Below are 21627 nucleotides of genomic sequence, written 5' to 3'. Positions count from 1 at the left end.
AGCCTGGCTGGCAGAGCCATAGCAGCAGTCCTGGGGCTGCAACCAGCGGCAGCTCCCAGGCCTATGGCATCCTTCTTAGCAAGCAGGGACAGAGGGATCCTCCCAAACTCACATATTTCATGTTTTGGCAGCTCTGCAGGGAGCCATCCAGTGGAGTGGATCCATAAGGAGCTGCAGAGAGGGCATCTCCAGTAGGGAAGGGAAAGGTAATCCCAGGACAGTGGGAACAGACTGTTCTATGCAGGACAGCAAGCAATGGGAGTTTTATGGTCTTTCTGTTCAAGTGGAAGCTTTTAAAGGACCTCTGGCTGTGCTTTGCTGTGATTCTGAGTAATATTTATTCTAATGGGCTCCTTGTGCGTTGTTTAGCTGCTTGTAGGGAGCTGCGTGTCCCTACCAAAAAAGTTGTCTGGCTGCAGCTCAGCACTTGGGCTTTGCTGAGCTGAGAGGCTCTTGGAAGCTTTGGGGATACTGTGAGTGCAGGGGAGCCACTGGGCAGATGTGCAGAAATGATACCAAGGGGGCAGAGGAGGATCCTGTGCTGCAGAGGGGTGAGCAGATGGAGGGGTTTCGAAACACTGCTAGAGAAGCTTTTTCCTGAGAAAGAGGGGACAGACATACACCATGGCCAACAACTAATTTGCAGACTGGTTCAAATGTGGTGAAGCATGGCAGGATGGAGCTGTCAAACATGGCAGTTGTGCAGGTGAGGTGGTAGGACAGATGAACCCATCTCTGCTGCAGTCACATCCCTTCCCATGTCTGCATCTCCTCCCAGCTGGCTTGGGTAGCATACTGGAGGCTTAGTGGCTCACAGTCTTACAGGGTCAAATCTGCATGTGGGGCTGAGAAAGTAAAACCAACCAGGAGCAGCACAAATGTACAAAACCGGTCAAGTTTACTTCTAGCATTGTTCCCAGCATATAAGTTACCCCTCTCCCAAACAGAAGTCCTACACCTTTCCCAGTCCCACAGCAGTGCAGTTCAGTAGTCAATGGGCTTAGAGCCATTTCCATCTTAGCGATGGAACCACTCTCTCAGCTTGTTGGATCCCAATGAGAGATCCAAGCAGAAGAATGGAGCAGGCTGCGTCGATCAAAGACAAGAGGCAACAGCACTCTGCTCCTTGGATCTCCCCATGGAGCTGCCCTGGTTTCTCTCAGAGAGGGGGCACCCCCCTGAACTTGCGGATGATGTTGGCCAGCCGCTTGGCCAGCCCACCCCGGCTCGGCTCTTCCACATGAAATGTTCTGGTCAGCAGGTTGTAGAAGGAGCCGTAGCACACTGCCACCACGGTGCAGGTCAGGCAAATGACATTATAGGGCATGCTGAAGTCTGGTGTTGGCAAGTTCACCAGCAGTGGCTCTGTGTAGAGGCGCACAAAATAGCTGGAGCCATCGAAGGAAGGAAACCTGGAGAGCGGAAGCAGGAAAGGGAGAGTCAGCCCACACAGGACTTCTGCTTCGTGCTCCCCAGATGGGATGACAGCAGCCAGCAGCTCGCTGGTGCTGAGGTACAGCGCCGCTTCCCAGCACAGGTACACTCACAGTGAGGTGAAGAGAGGGCTCTCCTCCACATCCATGTCCTTCATAGCAATGATGCTGGGCACTAGGGCACTAAGCACAGATGAACTAAGGAGACAGAGGACATGTTAGTGTCAGTCCTGTCAGCAAAGAGATGGCAGGAGTTTTTCCCTGTCCCCAGAGACCTGGGCAGCAAGTCCGACATAGGCCCAGAAAGGAACGAGGAGCTGAGGTATGTGTTACCTGACGTAAAAGCCATGGTTGGGATCTGGCGGGTACTCTGTCCACTTCAACAAGGCTCTCTCAAACTGGATTGAGATCTTGGTGACGGAGTTGGCTGGCAGCTGGATCAGCATTTCCAAAAGGTGAGGCCGTCTCCGGTCCTGAGCTGGCTGGTAGTGGATGTAGCCTAACCCCAAAGAGATGTGTCAGTGGCATCAGGGACACCTTGCTCCATTTTGCAGTGCCTGGACATCTCCCATGGGGTGGGAGCTCCTGCTTCCACTGTTCTAGGAAAGGTTTCCTGGGCAAGTGCAGATGAACAGCTCAAAAAACACATGTTAAAGCTGTAAATCTGATGACCCATGAAAGTCTTAAGGAAAGGTACAAATGCAAAATAAGACCCAGTCATCTGTTTTAAATTGAGTCTCCCTTACTACAAAAATCAATTCGCTTTTGTTTAGCCTGTTATGAAACACAATCCATGAACCTTTTATAAAACAGACTTAATAAAGTCTCATCTGCTGTGAGCACTGAAGGGAAGGTTAGGAAACATCCTATGATGTTTTGTTTCCCAGTCCAGCTTCTCAGTGATCACTGAGGCCCAAGGGAGGGACTAAACCATCTCTGGAATGAGCCACTTGTGCCAAGGGAATCAATTGGGTGGCATGTGCTCCTGGGAGGGTTTACTTACTTGGCTTGTTTTCCTTCCCCTTCGTGATGATGGTCAGAGTGTGCACATAGAGTCGCAGATACCAGGGCACAGTCTCCAGCAGGATCACGGGGAAGGCCCGGTACGGGTGGGTGTTATAGATGAGGGTGCTGATCTCTCCGGTCTGCAGCCCGTACCCGCTCACGTAGCGCTGAGCATGGAGTACAGGTGTCGGCATTTCCGCTGTGAAGGAGAAAAGGAGACGGGAAGGGGGAGCCATGCCAGGTGAGTTTTAGGCCTAAAGCCCTGACCAGTGATGCAGGTGGAGGGAAGTTCTGGTCACTCACAGCTGTCTTCAGGACGCTTCCACTTGAACTGCACATTGAGGCTGCGAGAGGTATTAAAGAGTGAGGGGCTCAGTAGGTCATAGACAGCATAGGTTCTCTTGTCTCCCTGGACAGTAGCTTCGTATACAGATGTTGGAGCAGGTGTTACTTCCAGTAACTCTTTTTCCTATGAAAACAAATGGACCATTAAAGGAAAAGTGCCCCTTGAAGGAACTGGCAGCACTGGGGCAAAGCCACTCCATCCGGTCTGAGCTTCCCCACCCAACAGCCAGCTCAAGTGGTCTTACTATACCCCACATTCATCCCCACTGCCCTGAGGGAACCCCCCTGGAGGGCTTCTGGGGGGCCCCACCATGCTGGGTGGAGGATGTTTGAGCCACACAAAGTGGCTGATCTGAGGAAGCAGGGGGTGTTCTCTAGTCTGTATGCATTACCTTGTTCTTAGGGGAGATGTCAACGTAGACTTTGCTCTGCGATGCCAGAGGACATGCATCAGTAAGTGTGCGGGAGAACATCTTGAAGAGGGACCAGTCTGCAGGAAGTCAAGTAAGTGGCAGGCAGAGTGACATGCTGCAGGCTGGGGCACTAGAGGAGCACAGCACGGAGCTACCAAGCTTACCTTTCTTTCCTTGGCCACTAGAAAAGGTGTCAAAAACCACAGTGAGGGTCTGTCTGAGCTCCCAGGACACAGCCAGGCAGGAGGCATTCTGGACAAGAGAGAGATAGGTGGCTCTGATCACACCTTCCAAAGGGGCAGGAAACCAGGATGGAGCTGGAACTCCACCAGGGCTGCAAGAATCCCATTGGGATGCAGGTAAAGCCAGAGAAGCAGGACAACAGTTGTGTTAGACACACCATAGGGGCGTTGGGCAAACCAGTGTGTCACCTTGCAGTGCCACAAGAAGGCTTTGCATTTTCTCTTGGGGGTGTTAAAGGAGGGAGCCCTGAGCCTTGTGCTTACCCTGCAGATGGGGCGTATGTGCACTGCCTGCGAGTGGTAGCTGCTGTGGAACAAGCGCTCTGCCTTCAGCAGCACAGCAAGCCCAGCCTGCAAGGAGAGAAGGAGAAACAGCCTAGGCCTGTCCTGTCCTTCCACTGACAGAAAAGCCCTGCTGAAACTTCCCACTGTACATCCTGGATCACTGGAGGGAACCCAGCACCATCAGGAGTGGCCCAATGAGGAAGCAGGACTTGCTGTTACCTTTGACCCGCACGGGAGCAGCTTCTTCCAAGGCGTGAGGTTCTCAGTGCAGACCACCTCCCGGGGCAGGACAGCATATCGCAGGAGATCGTGATCTGTCCCTGGGCAGGGAGGTGGAGGGTCAACATGCTGGTACTGCTACAGGCACGAGAACAGACACAGGGCCTCTTCCACCCCCAGTGAACCTCACAGCCCACCACCCTCTCAATGTGCCCGAAATGCCATGAGCTCAATCAGGAATAGATCCCACTGTGTTCAGAGTGATTTGGAAAGCATAGGGAAGGGTATATTCTAGCAGATTTTTTTCTTCAGGAGTCCTTAAATCCTTTAGTCTTGTTCCATAAAGTATTTTTCAGACACAGACAAGGGCCTGGGAGCTTCTGCCACATACTGCTTGTGGGTTTCCTCTATTCATATGCAAGCCTCTCTTGTAGGGAGAGGAAATGCTTCCAGGAAGAGGTTGGAGGTTAACAAACCCTGTTGTACAGACCCAGACCTGTGGCTGGACTCCCTGCAATGGCACAGGGCAGAACTAAAGCTAGAAGCAAGAGTGAGAGGGCAGTGCCTGGCTCACCATTGGCTAAGCCCAGAGGTTTGAAGGATGCCGTTGGAGTGACTGTGTTGGTTGCATCGATGAAGTTGAGAGAAGCACAGAATATTCCTGAGAGGATGTTACTCAGCTCTTTCCAGGCTTTGTCAACACTGCGAGAACAGATACCAAAGATTACTCAGCAGCTCAAATCCTTGGAACAGTAAGCATGAAGTTACCAACATTCAATAAATACACCAGGGAGCACACTCTGGTTTTCAGAAGCTGCAAGGAGCATGCAGGTAGAGGCTGCAGGTCATGTACTTTCTGGCTCTGTAGGTATTTGATTCTAATGCATGAGATCTGGTGGATAGGGGCAGCCCCTGGCAGGGCTTCAGCCAGGGACATGGTAGCGGGTGCAGCTGGTACATGGGGTGAGTGGCTGGGTGAGCCGCTGGGGGAGCGGGGAGCATGCGGGAGGAGACATATGGTGTATGGGGAAGGGGCTGCTGTCAAGTGACACCTTGGTGCAGCTCTGAAGGCTGACATAACCAGCAGATCCAGAACAGGCTATTTGTAGGCAGGAGACTGCTCTGAGTCCACAGAGAGCTGCTGAGGCTGGAAGAGGGGCTGAGTGATAAGGGAGATGGTGACAGGCATTGGATGGGATTCAAAGGAAGTGAGTCACTAATGAGAGGTCAAGATATAACCCTGTCACATTAGCACAGCAAGAGGTTTGTCATCACAGAGCCCATAAGGGAGTTATTTGTTCCTTTAGTGAACAAGGGTTTGTCCTCAGCACCACACCCTGTCCCATGCACTGAGCTGGGGGCTGTATTCTGCTTTCTGTTAGAGGTGCTCATAGGCTCTTTATTCCAGCAGACATTTTGCAACTCAGGAGCCCCCAGCACACACCCTGCCTGTCTGACATGAGAGGGGGACAGCTCCCCGGAGCGGTGGCTACAGAGAGCACCCGGAGGGACAGACCTGTGGCTGGGATACCTACTCGGTGACGGTGGGCTGGAACCAGACCCAGAGCTCGGCACCGGCGGGTGCCTGGAGGGGTGGCTGCCCCCAGGCCTGGGTGCGCCAGAAGCCCTGGGTGAGGGCGAGGTGGAGCTCCCGGACACCCAGCGCCGCCACCAGCTGCCCCAGCGCCTTCGGGAAGAGCCTGTAGTGAGAGACTGCAGCCAGCATCAGCCCCTGCCCAGCTCATAGAATGCTTTGGGTTGGAAAGGATGCTGATCATCCATGGGCAGGGTCACCTCATCCCCCTGACGTCACACCAGGGCCTAACCAAACATGATGTCACCCCTAGTGCCACCCCCTGCTCACGTCATCACGAGCAGCCCGATGGCATCACCGCAGCCCTCAGCTCCCTGCCATCGCCTCGCCCTGCCCCGCTCACCTCAGCACCCCGCAATCTCACCCCGCCTCCTACGTCACTCGCCCCGATGACGTCATCCCCATACGCGGTAACGTCACCGCCCCGATGCACGCCGTCACCTCCCTCAACAGCTCCGCCCCCGGGCCCCGCCCTACCCGCGCCCCGCGGCAGGTCGGCGTCCCACCGCGTGCGGAACTGGAACGTGGCGGCCACGTCGCCGGCGGGCAGCGGGCTCAGCAGCAGCTCCTCCCGCAGCGCGTCCCGCCCGGGCCCCGCCGCCGCCCTCCCGGGGCCCGCCGCCAGCAGCAGCAGCAGCAGCAGCACCAGCAGCGCCACCATCCCTCCACCCCGCACCGCCGCTCACTTCCGCTTCCGGCCGCACGGCCGATGGCGGCGGCTTCCGGGGTTGCCAAGGAGACGCGGCGCTGTGAGCCCGGTCTCGTCTCCTCCCGCACGGGGAGGGCCTGGCCGCGGCTCGGAATCTCCGGCCCGTGGTGGGGAGCGAAGCTGGAGCCTGCCCCGGCCCGCGGCGGGAGGGCACCACCTGCGTGGCTGTGCCTGCTCCCGGCCCACGAGCGAGGGTGTTCCGTGGGGTGCTCCCTCCTCCGGCTTTTAGAACGGGAGCCGCAGGGGAAGCTCCAGTTCGGCCCGAGCTGGGGCGGTTCGTAGCAAGGCTCTGCCACCACCGTGCCCGTCCCCGGGTGACTTCCTCGTCTCAGCCCTCCACGCCGCTGCCTGCTCTCACTTGCTCCTTGACGTCTCCGTTCCGGAGGGCAGCGCCTATCTCCGGGCACAGAGCCGTCTGGAAGCACCCGACTTCCACCAGCTGCGAGGCAGGGCTGGGGGGCAGCCGGTGGAGCTCACGCCTCCTTCCCGTCAGTTATTCCCGGATAACCGGAGTGCTGCAGCCGGTCTCACCGAGGGCGGGCTGTGCAGGAAGGAGCGTAGTAAGGTCTGACCCCCCCAGGAAGCAGCCGGGATGAGGACTGTTCCCTGGCTCCTGTTGCTTATCTCCCAGGCTCTTTTCCTCGAGGGGATGACCACGGTTTTGCTGATACAGCCAGAGCAGGAACAGCACTTTCCTGGCCTGCAGCCACTGATAGCAGCAGCAGGCTTCTGGCCGGCTTTGTGCCTGGCTCCTCCTGACCTCTCCTGCAGGCAGCAAGTGCAGGGGGCTAAGAAGTGGCTTCATTTGATGGCTCTTCCTTTGTTCCTGCAGCCAGGGCTGCTGCCGTCATGCTGTGCTGGGGCAGCAGTGGCTGCTGCTGCTGTGTATGCTCCTGCATGGCACCCTTTGCACACTGGATTGACACCACTCTCCCTTGTACAATCCCCACCTAACCCTCACCCTCAGTGCTGTTTTCTCCCAAGAACACACACACCCACTGGTGGTTTAGACTGGAGTGTTATTTCTCTGTATGCCATCGTTAAATGCTTGTCTGGACAGGACCTTTGTCAGTAGGGCAGGGGGAGCTGGGATCCCAGGGGATGGCTTTCTGGGAATGGTGGGGCTGTGAGTTGCTGAGCGTTTCAGGGGAGTGAAGCAGGGAGTGTTAGCAGCAAAGCCTGAAGAGTTAATTTTAGGAGCCTACAATATCCCTTGTTCCTTCTCCATTGGCTGCCAGGAGAACCTGCAGAGGGAGAGGAGGGGAAAACCATCTCGCCCCTCCTGCAGGGCAGCAGTCCAGTGAGGGGTTTACTGAGTGCCAGCAGCTTTCCTTCCTCTGGGCTGGCAGGTCCATACGAGGAGGCTGGGAGCAAGGCAGAGCTGGCTGCTAGCTTCTTGCTGCTGCCTGCTCTTTGGGACTGTCCTCCTGCAGATCCTCCTCATCTGACTGCACCACAGGGGTCTCAGCCCCCTCCTCGCTGGTGTCCAGGCTGTTCAGATCCGTGGAGACAGAGGATGTAGAAGAAATGCGTGACTTGCTCTCGGCTGCGTTGGGCACTTGCAGGGTGACTTCCTCTGAGCATTGGCTGGCATCTGCCCCTGGAAGAGAGTGTGGTAAGAGAAAGAAAAGTGCTTCTGGAGGCTTATTGCTCCCTAAACTTCATGGAGAGCCCCTTCAATACGTGTCTTACTCCCTGGCACGATGTACTTTCCTGGCTGCTCCCCATGTGGCTGCTGTAGCTGTTCCCCATCTCACACCCCCAGCCTGGCTCTGAATAGTGTTGCACATTCCTTCCCCGTTTTTGGCAATGGGGCCTTTTCCATCTCCAGTGAAACACAGCTTGGAGCCACGCTGTGTGAAGCCACTGGCTGCAGTAGGCAAGGGGATGTTCCGCTTGGCCTCAGTGAATCACTGCAGCTTGTGCATGTGTGGAGGAACATGCTGCACCCTGCGGGACCTGAGCCCAGCTCCCTGGGGTCTGGTTGGGAGGTGAAGGGGTCCTGCAGCCTTTCTGCTCGGTGCAGGGAGCTCTGCAGTCTGGAGGGGACCAGGGAAATCATGACAAGACATTGGCTGCTCCAGAGGAGCTTCAGGACAGGAGAACATGCCTCACAAATTTTGGGAAGTGCCTGGGCTCTCCTGTCTTCTCCACCATAAGGCATTTACAGGAGGTCTGTATCTCTGGGCTGTGGAGGCAGATACTGACATGGACCAGCCCAGCCTGAGGTCCCTCCAGCCTCACAGATGCCAGCACCAAGTGTCTTTGCATGAGTGTGTGTGTATCTGCACGCAGGGTGGCCAGGGCTGAGGAACAAGCTGATGTGGGCACTGGAAAGGCTCCCAGCCTGGCCCACAGAAGGCTCCGGACTGCACATACCTGGCAGGGGCCCAGCAACACTGCTCTCCTCTGTCCCACAGCCCAGAAACACATCCATGGTGTCCTGGTCTGACAGGTCCATCATGTCCATCTGCTCCAGCATGTCCACGTTCACCTCCATGGAGGAAATGCTGCCTAAGGGGGCTGCAGAGACAGAGGCCAGCAAAAAGGTGAGTGCTAGTGCCAGGCAAAGGGCTCCATGAGTTCTGTGCAGGTAGGACCTTCAGGAGGGAGGTGAGCCTTGCCCTGGGAAACTGAATCCTATTTGCTGGCAAGGGGCCCCCAGAAAAATCATGTTTCCTTAAAACATTGCTTTGGAATCGCCTCCTGTCTCACTACAGTCCTTGTCCCTGCCTCACACTGCTGTCTGGAGGCGCCTGTCTGAAGCCAGTGACTATGCAGAGCGCCAGCCTGGGCACCCATGTGCAGTGACTTCAGTTAAGTGGTGTGAGTAATGCACAGCACACCCACAGGCAGCCTGTGTGGTCCTGTCTCAGTGCAGGACATGCCTGTCCCCAGCTGCCTTTAGACTGGGGATGCCCCACCAATCTCTATCGCCTGTGTCACTGTTCCCTGAAACACCCCTAGCCCCGTGCTGGTGCCTGCAGCACTTACGTCTCCGATGCTCTATCTGCAGGTGAGACATAGGGAAGAAGAAATCCACATCATGCTGGAAAACCTCCTCAAAGAACTTCTGTCGGTCCCGTAGTTTCAGCTGCTGCTGCTGCATCTGCTCAGTGTCCAGGCCCCGCTGTGCCTGCTCCATGTTGGCTGGGGAGAAAGGTGAGAAGGGTTGGACCAGGCAGGGCTGTCCAAGCCCTTCTGCCTGGCCCAGCTCATGCAGTATGGACATAATGGAGAGCAGATGAGTCCCTTCTGTTCAGCTTTACCAGCGCACATTGATTTAGTCACCATGAATAGCTGTTACACGGTGCACTGGAAGCATCACCAGCACTTGCTGTGCTGAAGCCTCAGATCTCACTTCTGAAATGCAGAGCAGCCAGAAGTGGGGAGTTCGTATGCTGTGTTCACAACTGCTGAAGTGAGCTATCAAGGGGGCAAAGGGTGTTGTTATGAGATCAGCCATGTTTTCCACATGTTCAAGTTTCAGTTTCCTTGCTATAAAACAGAGGGATGTCTGTGAACGCTAACAAGCTGAGGAAACTCCCAGGGATAAACTGGCATTAGTGCTCCAAGGCTTTCTGGGATGTATTAAGAAATAAAAGGCATCAGCAACCCTGTCACCCCACACATGCACACCCCTGCCACCACCGTCACTATAAATACAGCCACACCCACGCTTGCAGGCTCCTTATTCACATCCCCGCCTGCACAGCCAGCTTGGCTTCTGCCTCTACAAACATTTTCATTCCTGTAATTCCTCCTGCAGTTCAATGCCGGTGCCTGTGGCCCAGCTCACACCAGAGGGAATGACGGGAGCCCTCGGGCTGTTGCTGCATCCCTGGGCATCATACCTCCCTTTCGGGTTGGGTACCCACAACAGCGAGGACCCAAATGGTCCAGAGCCGGTGGTCCCAGCTGTTCCCAGGCTGGTGTTTGACCTCAGCCATTCCAGGTTTCCTCTCTGCCGCTCTTGGCCTAGCGGCACAAGGAAAATATGATTAGTGGAGCAGGCCATGCAGTAACCAAGGAAACCAAACAAACATCCCCTGCTTTGCCTGAGTATGGCCCAAACCCTCTGCTCCTCCAGGCCAGAGCAGCATCCCCACCCTGTCTGTCAGGAGTGGGGTGAGCACAGCAGGAGGGCTGCCTGTCAGCAGTGTGTAGCAGCACAGGACCCAAATGGGAGAGAGGTGGTGAGCCTGGTGAGCTGTCCTGGAGAACAATGTCATGTCTTGCTGAGAGCCCTCCCCAGAGCTCCTTCTCACCCTGTTTCTGGGGCATCCTTCAGGTAAACCCCACTGTCTGCAGGTGCCTGCCCCGGGAGGCCAGGCTGTGCCTGCAGCACAGCATGGAATGTGCTGTGAGTCAGGGCCAGCTGCCATGTGTTTTCTGGAAGAGGCTCTGGTCCTCTTCTGGCTGCTCAGCGTCTTCCTGCGATGCCCAGGGCAGCAATCTGGGCTGCCTGAAGGGGCCTTTGTCTTGGCATGTCTGACCTAAGCACTGGGTGCCTGCTCTGGTGCAGAGGCTCAGTGTGCTGTGGAGCACCCAGGCTGATGGCTGCAGTGAGGGACACACCGTGCTGGTGAAGCTTTCCTAACAAGGCTGACCAGCGCCTGGAGCCCAGTGCCACTGGGGTACAGCAAAAAACTCCTGCCTCCCCTGTGCTATCTGCAACAGAATGGAACCAGGACAAGGAGCAGGTGACCAGGGCGCTGGTTATGGAGGTGGCTCACTTCAGCAGCTGGAGCCATCCCTGTACTGTCTGTGCCAGGCAGAGCTCTGCTTCCCAGCCCAGTTGTGCCAAATCCATGGCAAACTGCAGCAGTTCATCACACCGAGGGGACTCCATCAGGCTCCAGCTGCAGGAAGACTGGGCTCAGGGCAGAGGCTGCACTGGCTCCAGGTTCAGAGCGACAGACTCTGTGCAGCATTGTGCCAAAGGGAAGGCAGTGTGGAGGTAAGGAGGAGAGGCTCTAAATCCTCTTGTGGTGCAAACACAAATAAACCAAAATGCTGGCAGGTGCTGTCCCAGGCGCCGTGAGCATGGCTGAGCTGTGCCATTAATGTTCTTACTGTCCACCTCTCTCTAGCACATGACCGATACTCAGGGCAAGTGTGCTTGGGGAGAGTCAGGAATGCTGCATTCCTGTGGGCGCCAGGATTTCTCTTGCAGGAGAAATTAGCAGGACCTGTTTATGAACTTGTTTTTGAGCTCTCGCTGGGGAATCAGGCACGAGCACTGAGATCCCATTATGTAAGGAACGCCGGCAGCTGGGCTGTGCTTGGCCCTGCCTGACCCGTGACCGTGGTGAGAGTCAGGGATGGAGCCTTCCCCCCTCCCGGGGCTCTTCCGGGCCCGGGGGATGCGAACAGCCCTGCCAGTGTAGCCACCTCTCAGCAACCCTTGCCGGGGAAATAAAGGAGAGTGGCGTTCCCTGCCGCGGCTCTTCCCCATGTGACGGCCGCTCACACTCCCGGGCTGTCAGTCGTGGGGATTGTCTCATCCCACTGGCATGTTCCCACCGAGGGACACGTTCACAGGCACAATGCGGCCCCTGTGCACTGTGTGGGATCTGTTGGTACCTGCTGGTGGCCTGGCTTTTATTACTATTGTCATGGTTATTACTACAGCAAAGGGGCCGAGGCTGATCAGCATTCAGAGCCAGGCTCTTCCCCGCTGGCTGAACCGCCCAGCGCGGCTGCCACAGCACGGAGCGCCCCGCTGCCTTCAGATCCTTCCGGCTCTCACAGCTTACTAGCCAGCACAGCTTGGAGAGGAACCAGGGGCAGGCACTGGTGCAGAGGTTGGGTGGGCAGGGCAGGATCCCTCCAGGAGGTGCAGACAGGGATTTCCTCCTTGCCAGGGTGGGCTGTGGGTGAGGACACTGGCCCCGCTGGTCCCTCTGCCCTCGCACAGTTTGGGCTCACAGCCACCGCTGCAGCAGGGAAAGGCTGTGAAGGAAACCACCACGAGCTCTCCTATCTTCACCCTTGCTGAAGCAGGCTGGGAGAGGAGCATTCCTGGGGTGCAGTTAGCATGGGGTGAGAGCAAGACAGGGCTTCAGGGTGCTGGGAGCACCAACTCAGGGTGTTTGTGACCCAGCATCCAGGCTGGGAGCAGAGCACAGTTCAACTATCTGGCTGTGTTTCAGATAGGAGGGCATGTGTTTTTCATTCCTCCTTGGCTGGTGGGATCCCGGTACAACCCCCCTCTGTGCTGGTGAACAGGAGGGGTGTATTCAGGGGTGGTAGGGGGTTTGCTAGTGGAGGCACAAGGCCAAAAGAGGATGGGGATGGCCTTTTCTTAAGGCCACAGCTTGGCAAGGATTTAAAGAAGGTCCTAAAATATAATCTGGGCTGTGGAAAGCTCCAGGGGTTGATGGGGAGGTGAGCAGAGCTCAAGTGAGGGGTCGCTCCAAGCATGGTCCAGTTTCCTGGTGCATGAAAGAGCTGGGGCAGGCTGGCCCCGCCAGCTTTTGTCCTCCCTGTGCTTTCCCAGAGCCTCAATCCCTGACTCCACTCCTCCAGAGTGGGGTATCCCACTGTTGCCAGACCGCATCCTGTCCTCCCAGTCCCTGTGTGCAATGCTGAGGAGGAGGTCAGGTAGGAGGAAGATGCAGCCCCTCAGCTGCCATAGCATCTGACAGGAGGCTCTGCTGAGATTGCAAACCTTTCCCCATCACCTTGCCCCACCAAAACCGCTGTGGGACAAGGGTAAATCCCGAGGCCTTTGAACTTCTTTAGCCCTTGGAGAAGCAGCTGGTGTGGAGAGCTGGGAATGCCCCAAAGAGTAAGGCAGGATCAGGCTGCGCAGAGACAGGATGCCCGGACACGCCGGCTGCCTGAGTGTTAATTCCCTGCACGGTCTTTTCTCGATCAGCACATCTGACCTCGTGTTGCAGCACAGCAAAAAATAACTGTAGCCCCCGTGAGAGGAAATGCACCAGGCGAGTGCGAGGGAGGCAGTGGTTTTGGCAGAGGCACTTGCTGGGAAAAAGCAGAGGGGGAATGAGAGAGGGAGGACATGGCACCTCGTAACCCTTGTCTGTGCCATGGTTTCATCGCCTGCACTCCTCCGAGCCATCTCCAAATCCCCTGAGTCTCAGTACTAAAAATATCCCTGCACCCAGAGCTCCTTCCCCAGCGGCAGAGGCTGTCACAAGACCTTGCCATTACGGGGCCCTGCTTTGATTCCTGCAGAAAGAAGCATGAAGACAAGAAACCCAGGAGGGCAGCACAATGCCCAGGGCACAGTGTGCTAAGGCTGGGTTCGGATCGTGGCAAGCTGTCCCCATGCGAGCCCCCATTACCCCCGCTGCCCTCACCCCCCCTGCTCGCCGGGTTTGCTCAGCCTCCTCTTTCCCTACACCCCACGGGGGGCTCAGGGCTCTGAGAGGTGCCGATGTCACCGCATAACAAGCCCGCGGCCCAACAGGTCCCCAGCTCAGATCCCAGGCAGGTGCCTCCCCATCCCAGCATCCCCATCCTAGGCACGGAGCTTCCCGGGCAGCCCCTGCCCAAAGAGGATGGGAAGCAGCAGGTTGGAGCAGGTGGGGTGGGTGGGCTCCAGGATGGAAAGGGGGACCCGGGTGCTTTGCAAGGGGTATGGGGCGGGTGTTGCGGGGAGGATGCGAGGGGCCGTGGGCAGCCCGAGCCCTGCCCGCCCGGTGCGGTGCCCCGCTACTCTCCTGCCGAGCACACCCCGCGCCGACACTTACCGGGCAGCCGCCGGCTGCGGCTCTGCGCCCCGGGCCCCGACATGCGGCGGGCGGCTGCTGCGACCGGACCGGACCGGGGCAGTCGGGCTCGGCTCAGCACCCCCCCACCGCCGGCCGCCGCTCGCCCATGCTGCGCGCTGCGGGGCGGTGCTCGGCGCTACGCGGGGCGGTGCCAGCGCGCCCAGCCCCGCGGCATCGCGGCGGCGCCTACCGGCTGCGACCCCGGGTTACGGCTGCTCGGTCCCGCGGGGAGAAAGCTCCGGTCCTCGGGGGGGTCCGTGCAGAGTCCCCGCGGAGAGCAGGGTCCCGTGCGCAGTTCCCGGTCCTCACGGAGGGTCTCTGCGCTCTCGGGGCACACAGAGAGTCCCCATGAAGGGGCCATGGTCCCCAAAGAGGATCTCCCCGTGCACCGCGGCTCTGTGCCCGCAGTGCCCGGCTGAAGGTGCTGTTTGAGCAGGGGTGGGCAGCGCTGGAGGCAGGGGGCTCTGCCTGTGTAGGGAGCACTGTCCCCGTTCTTGCTTGGGTTTTTTTTTATGCTTTTCTTCTCTAAATGCCCAGCTCACGCAATGATGCAGGAGAGACAACAGCACACTGCGTGCATGGGCCGTGGGGTCCCTCACAGCCCACCTCCAGCCTTCCGAGACCCTCATCCCCCCGCAGATCCCACTCCGGGGTGTTTTCTCCCACGTTCAGCTCTGCACATCAGGGCTGCTCCTTGGCAGAGAAGTGGACTTGGCCGCCCGCCTCCTTCCTGTATCTCAGCAGGGTGAGTCAGTGCCTCGCCGTGCCCAGCGCCGGCTCTGCCCGCAGCCGCTCACTGCCAAGCCGGGACGGGGGGAACATCCACTCTGCCCTTTTCTCTGGCTGATAGGGAGTTTCCAGTGTCTGTGGCGTGTCCCGCCTGCCCCGTTAGCAGTGTGCTTCTCTCACTGTCTGGATGACTAAAGATAACTGGCTATTGTTTGTGTCCCAGCTCTGTTTTAGCTACTGTTGCTCTGCTGTCCCCTCCATTTCCTCTGGGAGCTCCTGCTGCTGAAATCCAGCTTTATGCTGGGAACCTGGTGCCCCCACCCAATGCACTTGTCCGTAGCTGCTGGCTTCACTCACATGGTGATTACAAGGGATGAATTTTGCCCATGTGAGTGTTCATCTGTATCCGGAATCACCCACATCCGGCCTGATGGTTTCCACCTGAGTGTGTGTTGCCCAGCACTGTGGCTTAGCCCTGGAGGGCTGGGGGAGCCAGGCTGGTGGAGGGTAGAGGGTTTCATGGTCTCTGAGGAGCTGCAGGAGCAAATCTCCACCAAGTACCTGCTGACTCTGGCTTGCTCACAGCTCTGTGTGGTCTGGCATGGCCTCTGGGCAGCATCAGCCGTTCCCTGCTGACCCCCTGCCCTGCTGGCGGGGAGGTGAGGGCCAGGGAGCTACCTCACGTCTCTGCTATGTGACACATCTGTGTCGATTGGCATCAGTTACTGCTGCAAGGCATGGAGACTGGTCCTGTGTCCCCTGGAGCACCCCAAGTTCCCTTGGAATCACTTTGGCCCCTACTGCAGGGCGGTGTGTGTGTGCTGCCTGCACAGGGTGACACGCACCCATGCTGCTGCAGCCCCTCTGTCCTGCCTTGTGGGAGCGGGTTGAAGAAGCAGCGATATCATCGGCACGGAGCCTGACTCATCCCAGCTCTTCAGCACAAGCCGTGCTGCTCAGCAGGGTACACATTTTATTCCAATTAACCCAACACAGGCAAGCCAGCTCCATGTAATGATTTTTTGCTCGTGGCCAAGTGTGCCTGCTCCTGGCTAAAAGGTGAGAGAAGACAGAGGTGATGCTGAAGTCAGTTGAGAGTCTCCCCTTGTAGTGAGGAGCTCTAAGAATAAGCCTTGCCAGACACCTGCAGGGTCTGCCTTGGCTGCCACAGCACCCCTGCCTCCCTTGTGCCTCCAGCACATGGTGACAGCACACTGTCCTGTGTCAACAGCCCTCACCCTAACCACAAAGGATCAGGTCATTGGGAAGTGCCCCTGGAGATCCAGGTCACAAGCCCAGGTAGGAATAATGCCTCTTCTCTCTGCAACAGAGTTCAGCTGCTGCTGAAAGTCCCCAGGGGAGCCAGCATCAAAGTACACCCGTCACCAGGAGAAAATGTAATGTGACTTGTTCCTCCTGCCCTTCCCGCTCAGGTTTCTCATCTATTAGAGGTTTGGGTGGTGAGTCAGGGAGCTGCCTTCGAGGATGGAGCTGAGGAGGAGTCAGCTGCTAAGGGAAAGGTAAACCAGTGCCAGGCAGGTGAATCACTTGCTGGTGAAAATAGATCTTATTCTCTAGGAGGCATGTGTGGATGGGGCTGGGACTGAGCTGCAGCTTGACTCCATCAGTAACTTGTGGAGCCAAGAGAAAAACAAGGCAAGGCTGCTTTCCCAGTGAACAAGGCAATACATCGTGAGGGAGCAGCCCACAGCAGGCAAGGCTCCAGCAACCCGTGGTCCTGTGGCTCCCTTAAAAGGGTCGATTTTAGCCTGGGACAGTGGGGAGACAGAAAAGCCATAAACACCCTCAGAGGAATGTGGCTGTTGAGAAATGAGCATCTCCGCAGGGCCAAAGGGGAGGCGGGGGGAGCGGGGCTGTGCCGAGGTGCCGCTTGGCTGGGGTTTACAGCACTGTTCTGTACATGGCCTTGAGAAATGGCACCAATGCAGCCATCAAGAGGCCAGGAGCTGCTCAGGGCTGGCTGGTCCCGCTCTGCAACAACATTTGCAGAATCCATGGAGTTGCTTGGGGTAACAAGAGCTGTGGGAGTGCAAAGGGTGTTTGCATGTGTTGGTGACTGCCATGTACCCTGTGTGTTTGGGCAGGGTGGGCAGAGGACCCCCAGGTCCCATAGTGTTCCCTCTTCTCCATAGGATGGTACATTATGCACCTGCCTGTCCTGGTCCCCAGGGTAGACCTTCAGGTAGGCAAAGCCAGCACACAGGTTCCTTCGGATGCCCTGCAGTACACAGAGGCTGAGGTGCAGCTCCTCACTTGCTGTGCACCCCAGGAAATCACTGTCACTGAAAGTGTTCACACACTGTATAGATGAGGCCCCTAGTGACATGGGATAGTGGTGGCCTTGGCAATCCTTGGGTAACAGTTCGACTTGATGATCTTAAAGGTCTTTTCCAACTTGGTTGATTCTATGATTCTATGAAATCCTCCACCTGCAGCTCCTCTGTCTCCTGTTCTGGTCCCTGGGCAGTGCTGTTGGGGCAGTGCGAGGGCCCTGCTTGCTGTTGGCAGCAGCAGGGACCAGAGCTCATCGGCACAGGATGTATCTCGGCACTGTCAGTACGTGACCACTGGGCACAGTGGCCAGGAATAGACCAACGCATGGGACAATCCTGTGGGAGACAGCACAATGGAGTCAAACAGGTGGGTAGGGATGAGTATGGGCATTGTGGGGACATCCCTTGTGTTGCAGGTGGCTTCTCCTTGCCCTTCCTGTGCGGAAGCAGCCCCAGGAGGTTCCTTCAGAGGGTCAATGCTGGCTGGAGGCAGAGGTAAGGTGCTGGGAGGCCAAGCTGGGCACAGGCAGCATGTTGGGGGCAGCCCCAGCATCCTGCAGGCTGGCCCCATCCCTGCCCAGCTGGGGGCAAGCAGTCCATAATATTCCTGCTTGAGGGGTGCCCTCAGGGTCAGAGGTGCCCCAGCCCCTTCTGCAGGCAGACATCATGCCTGGAGGCTGCCCTGAGCCTACTGCTGCCCCACAGGCAGTGCTCACTGTGCTGTCAGCACTGAGTGCCTCCAGCTCCTCTCGTCTGCAGCACACGCTCTTGCTTATGTTCTGTGCTTAAACGTGGCTGGGGGGAAACACCTTTCCTGGCCTGGCAAAGTGCTGCTCAGAGTCATCTCGGTACTGCAAGCAGGGGATGGCGGCAGGGAAGCACACCCGGACAGCGACATGGGACAAGCGCCAGACTGGGGAGAAGTGCGGCTGACAGCGAGCACCAAGCCTCAGCTGGAAGGTGCTGAGAGATGCCCAGCATGGTGCTGAGGACAAGACACAGCTGTGAGAGATGCCCAGGACCAGATGCACTGTGAAGGACAAGAGGAGGTGCTGACCCACCATTCTAGGTAGGGACAACGGTCACTTCTGCCATGCTGCTTACCAGCCTGGTAGCCCTGCAGCAGGGCCAGCTTAGCTTTCCTCTCATCTAAGAGCAGCAGGAAGGTGCTGCCATCCAAAGCATCCTGCACTCCCATTCCACAGGGACCCTGGTAGTGGGATAAGGGTGGTTGGCTCCCAGGACCTGTTCCCTAGATGTGAAGCCGAGAGTCCTCCCTCTCTGCAATGCATGCAGTTGCTGGCCTGCCCTCTCACAGCCCGACAGCCATGGATGGCTGGTGTGAGCCACAATGGCCACATCCCAGAGTGAGAGACAGCTGGGGTCCTGGGGCAAGCGGGGAATAGGAGGAGCTTCCAGAAGGAAATGCTGGCGGGAGTGCAGGGACAGCTGGGCCTGAGCCTGGGCCTGGGCCTGGGGCTGGGGCTGGGGCTGGGGCTGGGCCTGGAGCATGGCTGGGCTCTGCTTGCAGGAACATGGTGCCCGGTGCCCTTGTCCTGGCAGCACAACTGCCACCACCATGCTGCCCTGGACTGCCTTGGGGATGGCAGCACATCCTCTCCTGGCCTCGCAGCCCTTGCTGTGAATGGGGCAAAGGCTCTAGCAGGGGCTCACCCATAATGGCCCCAACTGGAATATGTGGACCACATCTTGTGCTGCCCTCGCAGCCTTCGTTGCGCGTGGGGCGCAGGTTCTCGCACGGGCTCAGCCGTGATGGGCCCGGCTGCAGGACGTGGCTGGGCAGGGCTGAATTCCAACCCCATGGACACATCCCAACTGCAGCACTTGAGCACCGCTCAGGTCGCTCACTGACTGCCTGTGGGACAGGGAAGGAGCACAGGAGATGCTCCTGGCCCGTGGAGTTGGCCAGCGCAGCCTTCACCCATTTCATTGATTATTTAAGCACCAAAGTGTGTCTCTGCCATCTCAGGGGTCACTAACGATTGCCCAATGTCCCCCATGAAGCTGCAGCCCCTTAGGGCTCGTCCCCATCCCCTGCTCGCAGCAGTTCTGGAACTCCGGGGTGATGTCACAGACTGCGTTACAGCGTCAGCGGCCCGTGCCCAGACAACAGCACAGACCTTCACCCCTGAACCCACACTTTTCCTCTGCTCCCACCTGCGTGCTCCGGTCCCTTCTGCCCTGTTCCTGCCCTGCGCTTCTGCCCTACTCCTAGAACTTCCCACTTCTTCCCGTCCCTGCTGCCTTGTTCCCCGCTGCTTACACCCGATCTTGGCACCTGAAATGCAGCCCCAAAAGAAGTCCACCCTTGTCCTGCTGGTGGCCGAGCTCAGCCCTTGCGGAGGCGAGGACGCCAAGGGCTGCCTTCGCAGAGTAAGGAGCCGGTGGGTGCCGGGGCAGGCGCGGGGCCGGGTCTGTGCCCTGGCCCCGCAGGCAGGGAGCCCGGCCGCTCACCCCTGCCCTCTCTGCTCTGGCAGGTCCTGAAGCCGCTGCCGCCCCGCAAGGCGCTCAAGAGAAGCAGGCAGAGGATCCTCCAGCTGCACGCGCCAGCCTCTCAGAGCTGGTGGGTGCTGCTGCACAAGGAGCCCCCGGCCTCCCGCCAGCTCCTGCTGGGGACGTGCCCGGGGCCCCAGCGCCCCACGGCTCTGCCCGGGCAGCGAGAGGGGACCGGGGTGCCCAGAGCCCTGTCCCACAGCTGCGCTCCGCTGCTCTGGGCAGCACCAACGCACTCTTCTGCTGGCCTTTTGCCTTAGGCTGTTCCAACAAATGCGAGAGCTGGAGGAAGAGGCCGCCAGCAGGACCCAAGTGGGGCTGCGTGAGGAACCCATGGAGGTGGATGGGGAGGTGGAGGAACCGATGGAGGTGGACGGGGAGATGGAGGAACCGATGGAGGTGGATGGGGAGGTGGAGAAGGATGAGGCGATGGATACAGACTGATGAGTGGTAAGGCAGCACGTGCCCCCATCCACTGCTGGCAGTCAGGGTGGGTCGGCTGCTGCCACACTGGGGCTGGGGCTGGGGCTGGGGCTGTGTGCGACGGCCCCGCTGCAGGGACACGGTGCCTGGTGGCCTCATCCTGGCGGCACAAGCGCCACCACCGCGCTGCCCTGCGCTGCCTTTGGGACACGCGCGCCGAGTCCGATCGCGTAGAGCCCGGCTCCAGCCCCAGCCAGGGCTGAGCCCAGCGGCAGAGTCCCGCTCTCCCCAGCGCGTGGCAAACACAGTCACCATCAGTAGCCTCACTGAAATGACCTTGTGCTGCTTGTTTCCAGGGCTGGTCGGCTGGGAAGTTTTCACGCTGTTTAAAGAAGTTTTGTTTAGAAGAGTTCCTGTTTTCATTGAAGATTGTTGTTGGTTTAGAAGATTGTTCGTTTTTCATAAGAGTTGTACTTTTAGGTAGAATAGGTGTAGTTTTAAGAATAAGAGTTGTACTTTTAGGTAGAATAGGTGTAGTTTTAAGAGTAAGAGTTGTACTTTTAGGTAGAATAGGGGTAGTTTTAAGAATAAGAGTTGTACTTTTAGGTAGAATAGGGGTAGTTTTAAGAGTAAGAGTTGTACTTTTAGGTAGAATAGGGGTAGTTTTAAGAGTAAGAGTTGTACTTTTAGGTAGAATAGGGGTAGTTTTAAGAATAAGAGTTGTACTTTTAGGTAGAATAGGGGTAGTTTTAGGTAGAGGAGTTGTATTTTTGAGAAGAACAGTTGTTCTTTGTTGTTTATTTTGTATATTTTTGTTGTTTTGTAAATACATTTCCTGACGTTTTTCTGACCCTGTCTCTCTTGGTATTCACTGCGATCACACGTGGCTTTGGCAGAGAAGTGGTTTCCACTCGCTCTGAGCCCCCAGGGCTGGAGGGGCCATGGGGGCTGGCGCTGGGTGCTGGGGCACCCCAACTGTCCTCACGTGGGCTCCCTGCCCTGGCTCTTTAGAGCGGCTCTTTCAGGCTCTCTGCAGCTGCGGGCAGGGATGGGCTCGGGCGAGGGACCAAAGCTCTGGGCGCTCACTCCGACCCCTCGGTGGCTGCAGGGCCCTGCTCTGGTGCTGCCATCGGGCACAGCCTGTGCCAGCGCTGACCAAAGCTGCTCGGGCTGCTCCCCAAGCTGGGGGAAACACGGCCACGTACAAGGAATCAGTCGTGGAATCACAGAACCACAGCGTGCCCGGCCTGGGTTCACTGCGGGGAGCAGCCTGCACCCGGCATCCTGTTGGATGCTGCTGCCCAAACCAAGCCTTTTACCCCCTTGCTCCCAGTGAGTCCCTTGGTCCCCATCCCACAGGGTGGGAAGAGGGTCTGGGGCTGGAGCTGCTTTGGGATACCAGATGTTGGCGGCTGCAGCTGGAGCCAGGGGCACCCGCCGGTGCTGTCATGTGGGACCCTGCAAGCGGGCAGGGAGGGGGAGCTGCCAGCAGGAGAACGGCAGCGGGGTGCAGGGGGAGCTGCTGCATGCAGGAGGTGCGCGTGCAGATGCAGACGGGGACACGCGAGTTCCAGCTGCGGAGCTGTTGCAGACCCCTCCGGAAGCAGGCAGCCCTCGACACACGCTGCCTCCACCACATCTTGTGCTGCCCTCGCAGCCTTCGCTGCGCGTGGGGCGCAG

At 57.8% G+C, this 21627-nt stretch overlaps 2 protein-coding genes across 4 annotated transcripts; both read right to left on the bottom strand.

The window, feature by feature from the left end:
* Window positions 1-897: 897 nt before the first annotated feature.
* PIGT (phosphatidylinositol glycan anchor biosynthesis class T) lies at window positions 898-6294 on the bottom strand. Of its 2 annotated transcripts, XM_080628104.1 has the most exons (12): window positions 6014-6294; window positions 5478-5655; window positions 4517-4644; window positions 3943-4043; window positions 3703-3789; window positions 3361-3448; window positions 3176-3273; window positions 2742-2907; window positions 2437-2637; window positions 1767-1932; window positions 1548-1631; window positions 898-1412 (listed from the first exon to the last, which is right to left on the bottom strand). In XM_080628104.1, exons 1-12 carry the CDS (start codon window positions 6195-6197, stop codon window positions 1160-1162), a joined length of 1734 nt encoding a protein of 577 aa, XP_080484230.1. In that variant the 5' UTR covers window positions 6198-6294; the 3' UTR covers window positions 898-1159. The 2 variants fall into 2 exon arrangements, with proteins under 2 accessions (XP_080484230.1, XP_080484231.1); XM_080628105.1 differs by lacking the exons at window positions 3176-3273; window positions 3361-3448; window positions 3703-3789.
* A 286-nt stretch (window positions 6295-6580) lies between these two features.
* On the bottom strand, window positions 6581-14648 carry DBNDD2 (dysbindin domain containing 2). 2 transcript variants are annotated; one of them, XM_080628107.1, is made up of 4 exons: window positions 14594-14648; window positions 9240-9395; window positions 8625-8768; window positions 6581-7845 (listed from the first exon to the last, which is right to left on the bottom strand). In XM_080628107.1, exons 2-4 carry the CDS (start codon window positions 9388-9390, stop codon window positions 7634-7636), a joined length of 507 nt encoding a protein of 168 aa, XP_080484233.1. In that variant the 5' UTR covers window positions 9391-9395; window positions 14594-14648; the 3' UTR covers window positions 6581-7633. The 2 variants fall into 2 exon arrangements, with proteins under 2 accessions (XP_080484233.1, XP_080484232.1); XM_080628106.1 differs by lacking the exon at window positions 14594-14648 and adding an exon at window positions 13967-14100.
* Between the last annotated feature and the right edge of the window lie 6979 nt (window positions 14649-21627).

This window comes from Psittacula echo, assembly GCF_963264785.1.
Source record: "Psittacula echo genome assembly, chromosome: 12".
NCBI lineage: Eukaryota > Metazoa > Chordata > Aves > Psittaciformes > Psittacidae > Psittacula > Psittacula echo.
Note: the sequence above shows the minus strand (reverse complement) of the source record. Positions and strands in the feature narration are given on the sequence as shown.